Genomic DNA, 14,253 nt, shown 5'->3' on the forward strand with positions numbered 1-14,253 from the left:
GCCAGCCGCCCGACATCTGTTCCTCTGAGCCGCCGCTGGGGCCAGCGCTCCCCCCCCCCCCCCCCCCCCCCCCACTCTCCCTCCGCTAGACATCCTTGCCTCTCAGCAGGTGGCAAAACACTTATCAGGTCTGCAGCAAAGTGATAGTCGGACATAAAAGGAAGACGAAAAAGATACAAAATGTGACAGGTCTGTTAGCGCCCTGAGTCAGTTGAGTGAGTGTTCATTTTTAGTCTTGGGGCGGGGTGGAGGGGAATCTTTTTTTTTTTCTTTTTTTTTTTTCTTTGCCGGTCACCTTGACTTCTTTCTCTTTCTCCCACATCAACTCCAATTAAATCACAGAAAGTCTGCTGTATGGCAACCCAGCCTCAATTGGGAGCATGTACCATCAGCATATCTACACTATATTCACCCTGATGAGCAGCTTCTGCACTTGCCTTTGCATATTGGATTTATTTCCCACTCTGGCGGTGATGGATTTTCCATTTTGCCTGTTTTGTGCCGCGCTGCACTATTGAGAGAAACCTCACAACGCGACTGTTGCATCTTCTGTCACTCCCCGTCGCACACCGTTTGCTCAATGCCATTTTTATGATTTTGCTCGCGTCGGCGATCCATGCTCCTCCGCAGTGTGGGGAGGGCCCATTTAGCTCTGATAAGTCATTGTTCAGGCGATACAGAGGAGGAGGAGAAAGGGGCAGTTTTTCACGGCGAGCGCACGGCTCCTCCTTGCAGTTCTCTCATTTTCTCGCTTCCCTTCTCCTCTTTCTTCATCATTTTTTTTTTTTTTTTTTTGCCTGTAGCTCCTCTGTGGGCAAATTGCCATTTCAGAGCCTCCTGCCCCAACAGGGGAGGAAGGGATGTGGTTTGAAGGTGGGGGATTATGACAGAAACCGGATGAAAGAGGAGGGAAAGGGGTGAGAAAAGAATAAAGTTGCTCTTATCGGAACTTGCCAGGAGCAAACGCACACCACAAACCTGCTCCGGAATCCAATTTAGTCTTTCGCTGTTAGTTTAAGTGATATCAGTGTAATTAGCCGTCACAGGTCAGAGTGTGAGCCCATTGCGTTAAGTGATTTCCCAAAGTCCCACCAGTGGAAGCAAAGGGAATCCCAATTCCCCGCCCCCCCCCAAAAATATAAAAAATATACACTTTAAAGATTAAAATAAGGCCCTCGTCAACTCCAGAAACGGGACACTTCTCACAGTTGAAGCTAATAAACATCAGTCATCTCTCCACTCCTTTGTTTTGCTTTTGTCAGCTGCTCACTATGGATTTTAATGGATTTCCTCCATCTGCATCTCTCCTCGAGGGTGACTTTGAGCTGCCAGAGCTTTTATTTGAGCCCTGTGTAACTCAGTTGTGTTGTTATGTTGCTTTTTGTGTGCTGCTGCGGTCTACATGTTGGTTGGGCAAACAACAGGGACAAAACTGTCCTTGACGTTTTCCACAAGAACAATTAATGAGTTGCAGAAAGGTGCATCGGTGTGAATGTGAGCTTGATCTACTTATAAAGCTCCATTGTATGTATCCCCTGGTGTCTGTCTACGTATAGTTTTCACATGCCATGAGTAACTCTGAAGTGGCACTTCGAATTACCCAAGGTTACTGAAAAGAAAAGCATACACATATATAAATATATATTTATATATATAAAAGATACAGCAAACCTCTGTCCTGTGATTTCTTTTGGCTGCCTTCCAGAAGTCACAGATCTTTAACTGAAATCTAGCTACTTGGGGTAAAGAGACGTGAAGAAGAGTAAGTAGGCTTTTCATCTCATAAAGTCAAGGTAAACTGTTTTTCATGAGATTAAAAACCGCAAATTCCAATCTTGTTGGCTCATTTGCATGGCTATTATCGAGTTTTATTAGTCTTAGTGTAGTAGGCTCAAACTGCACCCAAGGGAACCAGAGGATAAGAGCACGACAGCCTCAAGTGGTCGTAGTAATTATGATGAAAGCGATGCGGGAAGGTGGGAAAGGAAGGATAAAGAAGACAAAAGTCTGGGCTCGGACTTCCATACAGAATGTACCACAAGTAAATATCGGCATTTTCAAAGTAGAAACAAACATACTTAAAATAATATAAACCAAGCAGAATATCTTCAATAGTAACCAGAAACATCACAGACAGGGTCCAGGTGTTTGCTGTAATCACTGCATTTGTTCCATCCTTGGGATCGACTGGCCGTTGGTAATCCTTAATGAAGATCTCTGTGAGATTATCACCTGGGAAAGAATGGCACACCACATACGAAAAAGGGAGTCGAGGTGGATCAGGCACACATTTAGGAAACCCCAGGACTGTGATAAGACAAGTGCTATGTTGGAAACAGGCTTGTGTTTATCAGCATGCCTCCTGCCATGTGGTTTCTAAGGGGAAATGATGGTAAAGAAGTTATAACTGCAGGGCTGAACATTTATACACTGTTATATAACATGGTGTTTTGAGCTATGTGTTTACCTGATGTACAGTTGACTATAGTGTCTGACCCTGAGTAAGGTGGGTGCGGAGTAAGTGACCCATGAAATAGATGAAGCAGTAGGATGGATGGATGGCTGCAGTGTTTGGCGTAGTTGGTGAAGGCAGGGTACGCTTATACCGCGTGACTAACTGCTCATTTCAGCGTAATGGTGGAAACGCAAGAAATCTGTCCACGCTCTGCATTTGTTACATCTGTCCGTCTCAAAGCTTATGAAAACAGACCAATAGAGCAGCACATCTGGCTGCCATGGCAGAAGCAAAAATAACAAGTGTCAGATAAGAGCTTGACGAGAAGATTGGGAATGCTTTGACACGTTTAATGATCTCACAGGTCACCCACAGATCTCCTGCCATCAACCTCCATAGTTGTTGATTTCCTTTCTCTTCCCTCTAAAAAACGAGCTGTACTCGACTTGGTATTTGGCCTGTATGTTGATTTAAAGCGATGCCCTGTGGTGGCTCTCAATGCCAGACACTCATTCAGTGGATGCATGGAAGTACTAGAAGGCAATGACATTTACACTGTTTGAAGAGCATATATCGCTTTTTGTGCCTGCTTAGAGCATCAGTGAGCCTTAAACCTAACTAAACTGTCTCTATTTTATTATAAACTAGCACTTTTTTTTTATCTGGAAAGAAAGGTTTGCCTTTTTCCCTCCACCAACAACTCAAGCAACACCTTTTGCACTCCATTGTTAAGTTAATTTGTCAAAGAAATGCTCCACATTCAAGGTATTCTGTCCAGCAAGTGTGAGGATGTGGGGTGAAAATGGAGTTGTTGACAGGTTGATTGTTGTGTCGTAGGTTTCACGGTTCTTGTGTGATTTTAGTTTCATGCTGTGATCTCTAGACTAGACTCCAGGAGGTTGAAGAGCAGCCCACCATCTGTTTCAGGGCTCGTTGTTTCATGTTGAAATAAATTTGGATGCCTCCCTGATGCCACTGCACGAAGGGTAGGAATACCATCTGCATATAATATTAAAGAGGCTTAAGCTTTGGCACTGGAAAATATTTTTTTTTTTGGTGACTAAACTGACAGGAAGGCATGTAAGCTGACAGCTGCTGGGTGTAAACCTACTGCAAACAGGAGCATGTGAATGTAAAGCATAGCTCCAAGCCTCATTTATTTTTACAATTCCACCTAACCTGACCAATTGTGATTAACACGGAGATCATCTCTGTTTCTTTCCCACCTTTGCTGCTCTCCAGGGGAGATCTGTGCGTTCAACATCCACGGGCTGGAGGCCCCCTTCGAGGCAGTGGTGCTGAACGGCACCTCTGGTGAGGGCCAGCTGAGAGCCCGTGGCCTGGTGGACTGCGAGCTGCAGAAGGAGTACACCTTCATCATCCAAGCACACGACTGCGGTTCGGGCCCCGGAGGGACGGAGGGCAAGAAGTCCCACAAGTGAGTTAAACATACTGCTCAAATGTATATATTTCTGTCTAAGCGAAAACGCCTCTATAGTGATGCCGTCATACTGGCTTTCTCACAGACCTGGTTAAACTGTTACACAACAGGCGATTAAGTAAACACAGTTTTTCATAATTCATGCAAAACTACTTAGACTGCATTATGTAAGGCTGCAAATAAATAAATTACTATTCATTTAGACAACATCTAAACTCCATTCAGGTTTCCGTGTTTCGAAACAGCGGTGATTATGAGGGCGCTTGCTTGCTAAATCACCGGACGCGTGAATGTTCCTGAGTGTGTGGGAGCAAATGAGGGCAGCAGCACCTGAGCACTGAAAAGAAGCCGTGCGGTGGTGGGTGGATGAGGGCTTACCTCAGGTCCTTTTGCAACAGCTACAGCTCAGCAATTCCCAGCAAACTGACAGCAAAATCACCGTGGTTCACAGGCGTTTCAGCTTTTATGTGTTGTTGAGAAATTATGTGGCGCAGCGACTGTCGACAGAATAGTTTGGGCAGGTTCTGCAGCCTTGATTAAGCTCCCACTAAATACAGCTCAGATGTAACGTGGATTTTTCAGTATAAAATATTACACTCCACATATTCCTATTTGGAAAACCACAAATCAACATAAGTTTGGTTGTTACTGTGTGTGACAATCACTTAGACTCTTGTATATCACTTGCACTGAAAGAAGCAGTGAGAACACAAAAGCAAACTGGCTTAAGAAACGCTGGGACATTTCCAGTTGCCTTGTTTTCTTATTTAACTTGGCCTGCGCTGATATTGAACAATATGGCAAATCTGCCATGTGTTCATTGCACAATGTGCAGTCAAGAATGTGGAACATTGTTCATGAGAGAGAACGTGTCTGTAACACAAGCACCTTAAGGTGTGTTCAAGTTTGTGTACTTCTTCAAGATCTAATTTATGGTGGAATAACAAAGTTATTGTTAAATTTAAATCTGGAAAAAAATCTTTTTTTCTTCTTTAATGTTCCAGCTGTTTGACCAGATAGCCTTTTGAAGCAATTTAGCCCCCTTCACATGCTCTTTAGTCATCATAGTGATATCCCACTAGATGGATAGATAGATAGATAGATAGATAGATAGATAGATAGATAGATAGATTGCAGCCTGTTACTGAACTGGCTCCTCTGGGCCCTGATGGCCAGAGCCATTAACAATAGCGAGTACATGGACATTAGTATGGGCAAACGATGAAGCTGGACTGATAATGGACGGCTCTAAACTATAAAACTGCCAAGTTCAAAGAGAATATGCACTGGGAGTCACTTCACTCCCAGTCCACCATTTTTGATATCATCCATCTACTTGTGCACACGTTGAGGAACTATTTGCTATTTACCATTTACCATGGCCATAGTGCACGTGCAAAGTAGCAGTGTATTCAAAAAAGTCACATTTTTTCTACATGGACAAAGTCTGGGCGTTTTTTCTGAACTATACATTTTCCACATTTTATAAATAGACATAGTCTGAGCATATTTGAAAAGGTTGAACTTGGAAGCCATTTTCAAAAAGTTGTGTTTTCAGTGGCTCAGAGCACTGTTGTCTTGTAAATGGACACTTAATTGTGCTTACATTTTTAACTTGAAAATGCTGTCTTGTAAACAGGGTCTCACTTTCAACATTTCACTGGTCATATGAGCACTTTTTTTTCAGTTTTTCATTGATTTCCAAAGACAAAAAAATAAAAAATTCAGGAACCCGTGCAGTGCAGCTGGCTTTACTCACAGGTATGACCTTTAGCAAATCATAAAACTGAGTGTAAAACTTTGCTAAAACTGACATCGCAGTCAGGACGCAATAGACGAGCAATACAATTTAGCAAGATTAATTCAATTAAAATAATTGTACTGTAAAGCCTCCTGATTGTCAGAAATAGTTCTAAATGCTGTTGCTTTCTGTATTTTCCTTCTGACCTTGTCTTCGCATCTGATGCATTCTTTCTTAACATTCCTCTTGTATAAGTCCCAGTTCATGCGTTGTCAGCGTTACGTGTGCATCGTTGCTGTTATTGTATAGATGTTTTCTGTTGACAATCTTTCGTCTTCTTCCCTGTGACCTTTGTTGCCGTCACTTGCTTGTGTCTTCCCCATGATAAGCTCCATTCCTTTCAGACCTGATTAATGCACACTTATTTCATCCTTCATGAGCAGTATTAACTGCGTGTGCGGAGAGAGTGGAGTTGCCTGCAGTCTCTGTCTCTCTCAGGCTGCAGCAGCAACAACCTCTGGCAAGGATGACTCCCTTCTAGCCTGAGAGGCAAAGCACAGGGGGAAGAGCTCAAATCACTCGCTCATTAAATTTAAGGATGTGAGCATAAAGTATAAGTTGGAGCTGATTTGAATATATCAAGAAATGTATCAATTCCAGAAAGTTCAAGATGCATCACACTTGTTCTTCTCAGCGCCGCATAAATGTCAAAGCTATGAATCTTGTGTGAGGGAGAGAGGAAGATCCAGACAGGAAAGCAATGAAAACAAGACGTATGAACAATAAACATAGATTATGAAAGATTTAGGAGATTTGTCAGGCATGTTTGAGCACAACAACTCTCCTCGTCCTGTCTCAAAGTTAAATAGCAGGCAAATAAAACTCAGATTAGTTTTCAGCTCTCCTTCCTTCTCGACTTGATGTCCAACTGCCTCGAGAGCAACACCCGCTATCGCCCCTGCGAACACCGGCGGACTACACTTGAAGAGGTCAAGAGATAAAAACAATTTGTCACACTTCAGACTCTAGTGAAAGCCGCCTCTGTCTGAAAATTGCTCTGAGCGAAGACACCTACCTCTAGCCTCTACACACACACACACACACACACACACACACACACACACACACACACACACACACACACACACACACACACACCAAACATCCACCCACAGCAAAGTCAGAATGCAGCGTTTACTTCAGCTTCTTTTTCATCATAAACATACGTACATGTTTGCACAACATTTAATTTGGGTAAAACTAATTAATGCAATTTTGACAGGAAAGTCATTGGATTCTTGTAAAGCATTAATAGTTACTTAACTGCATTTTTTTAAAAATATTTTCCACTAATTCTCAGTTAACTTATATGTCTGTGTGGTAATTTTTTTTTAAACCTGTGGGAGCAAAAAGTACTTTAATTTCTCTAAAGTCCACTGTGTATTAGGTGTCACAAGCTAATTCACAGGTGGACTATATATGGGGAAACTTTTGCCAGGTTTCCTAGAAAGTGAAATATTCTTTTGATTTAATTATAAAAGCCAAGCCCCTGCTTTTAGCCACTGAGGTGCTGCACTCAGTTCTTATTTGACGTGCTGATTGTTGCTGTGTTGGAAAAAGTAAAAGTCTGAAACTTAATCTCCAATTGAACACCTTTCTCCAAACTTCCAGAGTCAAGTGAACTCACACTCATATTTGACAAACATCTGTACATGTACCTCACATTAGCATCAAAAATTCTTTCTTCGTCCAGGTGGAAAATGATCCTTCATCTCTGTATGAGAATATTTACATTTTCTGGATGTTTTATGATTACTTTGTGTTACCTGAGTTTTTGTTGCCCATATTGTCCATATGGTTAATTAAATTAACTTCAAATTAATAATAATCATTCCTTCCTTATAAGTTTAAAACTTGTTGATTTTCATTTTGTTTCACTTTCCAGTTGCTGGATTTCATTTAACTATTTGAAACCATGTTACGTGTCTTGCATAACCACATGCTAATGTACATTTTGCCACTTTTAGTTATGTAAGGCCCCTTTGTGAAACTCTCCCTTCATGTCTCTGCAACTGCGTTGCAACCACGACTCTTTTTCTTGTCACATACCCAGGAAATGTACCCAGGAAGTGTTCTCTGGCTTGTTACTCATCATTTGCCTGTTTACGATGTGGGGACTTCCTCACTGGCCTGCTGTGGCACAGGCCCGCTCAGGCCGGCGCTGGAGGGGAAGTGAATTCGGGGAAAACGACCTGTCCTTTTGCTCGCCGCTCTCAGAGGATGAGGCCGGCCATTCGCCACGCCACGCTCGCTCCGATTTAGAAAGGAGCTAACAGGAAAGAAGAGGAATCTCTGCCCGAGGCTGTGCTCAAATTACACATGACACGTCAACAGCAGAGAAGGAAGGCAGTCAAGAAAATTAGCTTTTAAAGAGGACAGGGGAGAGGATCAGGAGTGACACGGGATGAGTTTAAACTCCTCTCTCGATCCTCTATCCCTTCCTGCTCTGCTTACCAGTAGCTGCTGTCCTACTTCTATTTTCTTTCTTTTTATTTTTTTAACGTTTCCCACAGGCTGGCTGCAGCTCAGCTTTCTGACTCCGTCCTTTCTTCTGTCTCCGATACAGACTGAAGTCTTTGAAAATTTTGTCAGGCTGCCTCTGCATTCACAAACGGATGTTCTTCCCGTGCCTGGCTGTACAAATCAGTCTGTTATGTTGACTTCTCTGTACGCAAATTAGATGTTTTTAGTTTTTGGGTTTTTTTTTTAAGCTGCCAATGTCACCACAGTCAATCAACGTGTTATTTTCTGTGGCTCATGGTGACTTTGTTTGAACAATTCAGGGCTTTATTAGGACATTAATGACCACCCTTTTTGGAGTCAGAGAACTCTGAATCACACTGCTTCAGAAATGCTGCCCTTTTGATATTTTTTATTTTTTTTACTCGGCTGCCCGTGGCAGCTTTAGTCACTTGTCAGCAAAGTGTGAGGCTCGAATGAATTCACCTCAAACTCCTTGAGGCAGTTTCTGCTCCGGTCAGCTTTAAATGAAACACAAATTAAAGTACAATACTGAGTGGCTGACCTCTGCCAAATGATTTGTACCGACCTGCAAAGTGTTCCCAGCCCTTTGTTGTAAAGAGCAATAAATGTGATAAATGTCCATTTTGCATCCATTGATTTAACACAAAACAGAATCAGCCCATGCACTAATGAAAAATTATAACTGATGTCAGACACCCAATGTGCAGGAAATGTCTTAATTTGACCTGACTGAACTCCAGCGTCATTAGCAGAAAAAAGGTTTTCTATTAAGGTCACGTTCATGGGAAATGCAAAAGGTTTCTGCTGAAATTAAAACATCTTAAGGTTACCACTGACTTAATATGCAAAAGTATTTTTTGCAACCCGAACTCACTAATCCTGCCTCTTTTTCTGAGGAAAATTCTCAGCTGACCTTGTCTACGTGGTCATGAGATGCCTTAACACAATCAAATGACGCTGGGAAATGACTTTTTTCCCCCTCTGCCTGAGCTCTTTCCATTAGGTCCGAATGCACAAAAAAAAGATCTTTTGTAGCAGAAAATGTTTCAGAAGAATCAGTGACATCTTTACTTGTTTTTATTCTTAATTTAGAAAATAAGCTGCTTGTGTGAGATAAAAGCCTTTTTTAAACAACAGCTTTGGTTCAAAATTACTTTGAATCGCCCGTCATGATGTCCCAAGAGAAATAAATTAGATTTTAATTCATGTTTTAGAGCACTGGTGGGTACCTTTTTGTCTGAAGAAAAATCCTCAATTTCCTCAATGAGGCCTTCAGTCCCACTTCTGAAGTCTCTTATTTTTCAAACACTGCTGGATAGAGCAGCATACAAAAGCAGGAGTCTTTAAAAAAAAAAAAAAAAAAAAAACAGTTTCCAGATTGGATTCAGCTTCTAGAGGGGAACTGCTGTAAGTTAGGAAGTTTTAGATTGAGCAGTTTTCTCCCAAAACAGAACTGGTTTTCCCAATGTAAGACTGAACTCGAACAGTCAAATGCTGATGTGCTGTGAAGTTTCAAGCATTAATCAAACGAGCAGGCTTCATTTTGATAGTAGCTTTCAGGCAGATTCTTTCATTTGAAAGTTATTGAGATGATTTCTAAGGTATCAACAGACAGAAAAACTGAACAATGACCAGCCAGAACTGTCAGATTGTGAAGTTGTAAGTTGGTGATTGACTCAATAGAAATGAACTCCTTCTATCAATTTAATTCTTAAATGAGTTCTGTAAATAGCTTTGTAATGTATTTTCATCATACTACTATGTTCTTGTCATTTCTTCAGAGTAAGATCCCTGAAACTTTCTGCTAAATGCACCAGAAAGTCGCTCACTCAGCCTCTTCCTCCCAGAGGGGACAGAAAATGGCAGCAGGCCACAATAATACTTCAGGAGCCAAAACTGTCCGGAGCTTTGACTTGGCTCCATGATCGACCCATCTCTTCCAGCTCTTTCATCACAGTCACCAGGTGTTTTTAGCCTCTTTTCCTCCTTCCAGTTGCAATCCATCTCATGGGAACTTTGAATATCCTGTCATTGGGCATCCTCAGGACCAAGCCACCACAGCCTTCGATTCTTTGTCTCAAGCAGTTGCTCATTTTGTTGGGCCAGTAGATGTTGCAGATCTCATGTAGGCAGCTACAATTAAGGGCATCCATTTTTCCAGCATTGGAAAAAAAAGATCAGCCTTATCACCTGTTGTAAAGCCGGATCTTTGTTTGAGGCCGTATTTTTTGGACTGTTCGGACTTCCAGATGTTACAGAATCAACTAAAGGCACCTCTGGCTTTGTTCTGGAGGGCCTTGATGTCTTTATGGGCACCATTGTCAATATTTATAAGACTTACAAGGTATGTCAAATCTTCAATGCTCCAGCAAGCTGAACCCGAAAAAAAAGCCTCCTTTGTTGACTTTTGTTGCTCACTTTTTTTGTTGAAACATTATGAAAACCCTGCAACGTTGCCGAACGTTGGACCTTTGGGATGGATGCAACTGAAGTACAACCGAGAATCCTCTCTAATTAGCATGCGAGGACGAGAAGTTTCTGTAGTGTTTTTGCGCCACTTCTTTTCCCCGCGCACCTTCCCCCTTGCAAAGCCTTCCTGTTCCTACAGAGTAATTAGGCAGAGGGGACGTCTCGCTGCATAACAAAAGGTGTCACGCTCATAATTCCTCTCATAACCCGCTCCTCGTCGTGACACGTGTATTTAGCACTAGCCCGGGGGTTAACCGCCGAGAGGCTGTTAAGGAGAGTGGTAACGCATTTGTAAGGTTAGGGGAAGCCCTGTGGCTTTGTTCATGCAAGTGTCTGTGTGTTTGTGTGCACAACTTCAAGCATTTTTTTATATGCAGTTAGACACACAGATGTTTTCTCATGTTTGCGAACTGCTGAGCATCCACGGTGACACATACTGAGCTCGGCAGCGATTTAGAGTCATTATTACCAAATCTTTGAGGCCTGTATGTTGCAGCCCTGCTGCAGTTTAGGAGAAGCTAATAAACCCCACAGCTGGCTGAAGGACAAGCCATGCACGTGCACGCATGCACACACAACCACACACAGAAACTGCTGCGTCAAACACACTGACATACCTTCATTAACATATAAATAAGACAAACACCAAGACATGGCTGATTTTGCATCTTAACTTGCATGCAATCACACTTGTATTCATAGACAAGCGCCAAAAAGCGCTCTCAGCATTAACAGGAGAGAAAAAACAAACAACAAACCAAACCGAAAAGAAAAGCCACTTACTTGTGTGCATAAAAGTGGGCAAAAAGCTGCGTGTCTTTAACATAAAGTGTCATGATACATTTCTGTAGCGAGGAGACCAGGGGAGCCTCCACACACAGTGCCCTGTCAATGCCTCTACTCTTTATTCTTCTAAGAATCTTAACTCCATGCTTGTCACAGTTGATGCTAATGTGAGTGAAACCTCATTCTGTCAAAGCCTGTTGGTTGTCGTGACTATTATTCCTGGCAAGCCAAAAAGAGAAATAAATCAGTGGGAGAAAACAGACACGTCTAGCGGTAGGAATATGTTGTTTATCTTTAGCTAACATAATGTAACGGGAGAGTATAGTCTCCATGTTTCAATTATGAATATGCACCACCAGGAACGGCACCATCTGTGCTTGTCTGCTTCACTTACCAGACAAAAGAAAGTGACACCCGCCCCATCCAGATTCAAACCATAATCAGGCGTCACTGCACATCGGCAGATGCTTGGATGTCTGTCAGTACCGCATGGCACGGCACAGCGCGGCAAACGGACACTCAGGCGGCGATTTGTGCAGAAATGCTCACAGAGGTAAATATTACAGCCTCTTTATATGCATCAGTGCTGTGGCGTGCTGGTCCGAGCCATCAATCAGTGGTTGATCTGTTGCGTTTCAACGCGTCGTATCCAGATCTACCCATGTATCTGAGAGCAACACAGCAGCGCTGCGCATTGTAATCACCTCGTATTAAGATTGCACCGGCCTCAATAGAGTCATTGGGTAATGCCTGGGGGTTGAAGTCGATGCGGATGTTGGATTTCCTTGCATATCCATGAGTATATAAACCCGTGTTGCGCGTTTGATCTCACCGGTATAGTTAAGATTGTTTATTACCATCTGTGTCTTACATGAGGAAATTGATGATTGAACCTCTTGGCTAATTCTTGACAGAGATTAATTGAGTCCTCTTCTTTGTGTTGGGTGTGTTTGTGTGCTCTGTAAGTGTGCATGTGTGCGAGAGGAATTCGATAATGACTCTGTTTGAGCAGTTGTGTATTGTTGAGAACTGATAAATAATGAGTACAGATGAATAGGTAATAAGCTGACAACAATGTGAAGGCGGCATTAACATGCATCACCTGGCTTCAACATGCAGCTGCTATATGATTGTATCTGTATGTGATTTAGCTGGTCTGAAATAACACCTGGCACTTGGAATACTGCCAGCTGCTTGGACCGCTTTTCATTTTTAACTCCTAATGAAACATTTAAATCCAGTCGGTTCTGTTTTTTTTTTTTTTTTTTTTCTTTTCCTTGTTCGCGCTGCAGCAGGTTGCAGCGAACACTCCCATTCCATTTCCATATGTGAAATAAAACTCGCTGGATGTGAATGTGGCAGTTTTTGCGTCTGTCAGAAAATCCCGGTGGAGGTTTTGCAGTAGCAGTGACGTAGCTCGGAGGCCCGAGCTTTGTTTGTGTCGACAGGTGGTATGAGGAAAGTCTGTAAACTGTCTCTGACTGGCTGGAGGTGCAGCGCGATGAAAACTGAGTCTCAAACAAGATCCCAGGTCTCCCACTCATGAGTCAAATGATGGCACACCACCGCAGTTAAATCTGTTTTGCCAGAGTTTCAAAATACCTTTGCATGTCTCATAATACGCATAAATGCTCGAGCGTGCATCCACCCATGTCTGCTTCTACCTGACCATCACCCATCTGCTGCATCATTACAGGTAAATAACATGGACTCCGTCGCATCCGTTGCCAATAAACAATCTGTTTTCAATCTTGGACAGCAAGCTCATAATGTTGGATTGATTTATGCTCAATCAGACTAATTTAAGTCCTGTTTACACTACAGTGTTTTCAAATGAAAAGGTTAAACTTTTGTGGCGTTTTGGGGGTTTATTTACATGACAGCTGTACTTGAGCCAATGAAACTGAATTTTTTGAAAGGTCTTTCCAAAGTGGAACTTTCTGTAAATGATCTGACTCCGTTTCTATGTAAATGGAGGAAACGCGACTTTTTAAAATGCTGCTAATGAAGGTGGACGATAACAATGGCACACTCTAGAGTGTCATGACTCCCAGTCTATATTCTCCTGGGACTTGGTAGTTTTGTAGTTGAGCTTCACCCAAAACAGCAATCCAACTTCATCATCTGTCCATATGAATGTCCGTATGCTCACAGTTGTTAATGCATATTCTCTGGGCGCATGTGTGTGGTTTCATTACAAGAACAAAAACAAAAGCAAAAGCAAAAGCAAAAGCAGTTCGGTCCGTGTACCTTACGGCCATTCGTTTTCCGGATTGATATGGGTAAACGAAAAACGGAAAACCATTCGATTTCCGATTTCCGTTTGGATGAAGGTAAACAAAAAACGGAAAACGAGCCGTCTCCCGTTTTTCGTTTGGAAATCGAAAATCAAAAAACGGAAAACGAGCATTTATCTGATTGCTTATTACGTGTTTATCAAACGAAAGTCGGGAAATAAAATACGGCCGTTTTTTAATTCAACCATTTCTCAAGTTTGCGCTGCTGGAAAACCGGAAGTCGAGCTTTCTCTTCTTCTTCTGCTGCTGCTGCTGCTGCATCCTCTTTGCTTTTGGTCCTCCACTCTCGACACCGAACTATTAAAAAAACGGGCATTTTCTTTGGAAATGTCTACGATTTTACCCACTTAATAGTGGACATGAATGTCAGCGGCATGACTGCAGGTGAAATCTCCGCACACCTGTGCAGTCAGTTTCGCCCGATCCGGGGGTTTTCAGACAGAAATGTCCGAAGATGGACCTCCGAGCGCGGCCTCTCCCACCTTTGTGTCGGATGACCAACTCCAGGCCGAAGTCACCT

At 42.5% G+C, this 14,253-nt stretch overlaps 1 protein-coding gene across 1 annotated transcript in view; it reads left to right on the top strand.

Moving 5' to 3' along the window:
• The window catches only part of LOC115401062 (calsyntenin-2), a 333,679-nt gene that overhangs the window by 198,112 nt on the left and 121,314 nt on the right, over positions 1-14,253 (top strand). Inside the window, exon 3 of the mRNA XM_030109215.1 lies at positions 3,698-3,893. Within this exon, the coding sequence (XP_029965075.1) occupies positions 3,698-3,893 (196 nt within the window). The remainder of the gene's footprint in view (positions 1-3,697; positions 3,894-14,253) is intronic.

This window comes from Salarias fasciatus, chromosome 14 (genome assembly GCF_902148845.1).
Source record: "Salarias fasciatus chromosome 14, fSalaFa1.1, whole genome shotgun sequence".
NCBI lineage: Eukaryota > Metazoa > Chordata > Actinopteri > Blenniiformes > Blenniidae > Salarias > Salarias fasciatus.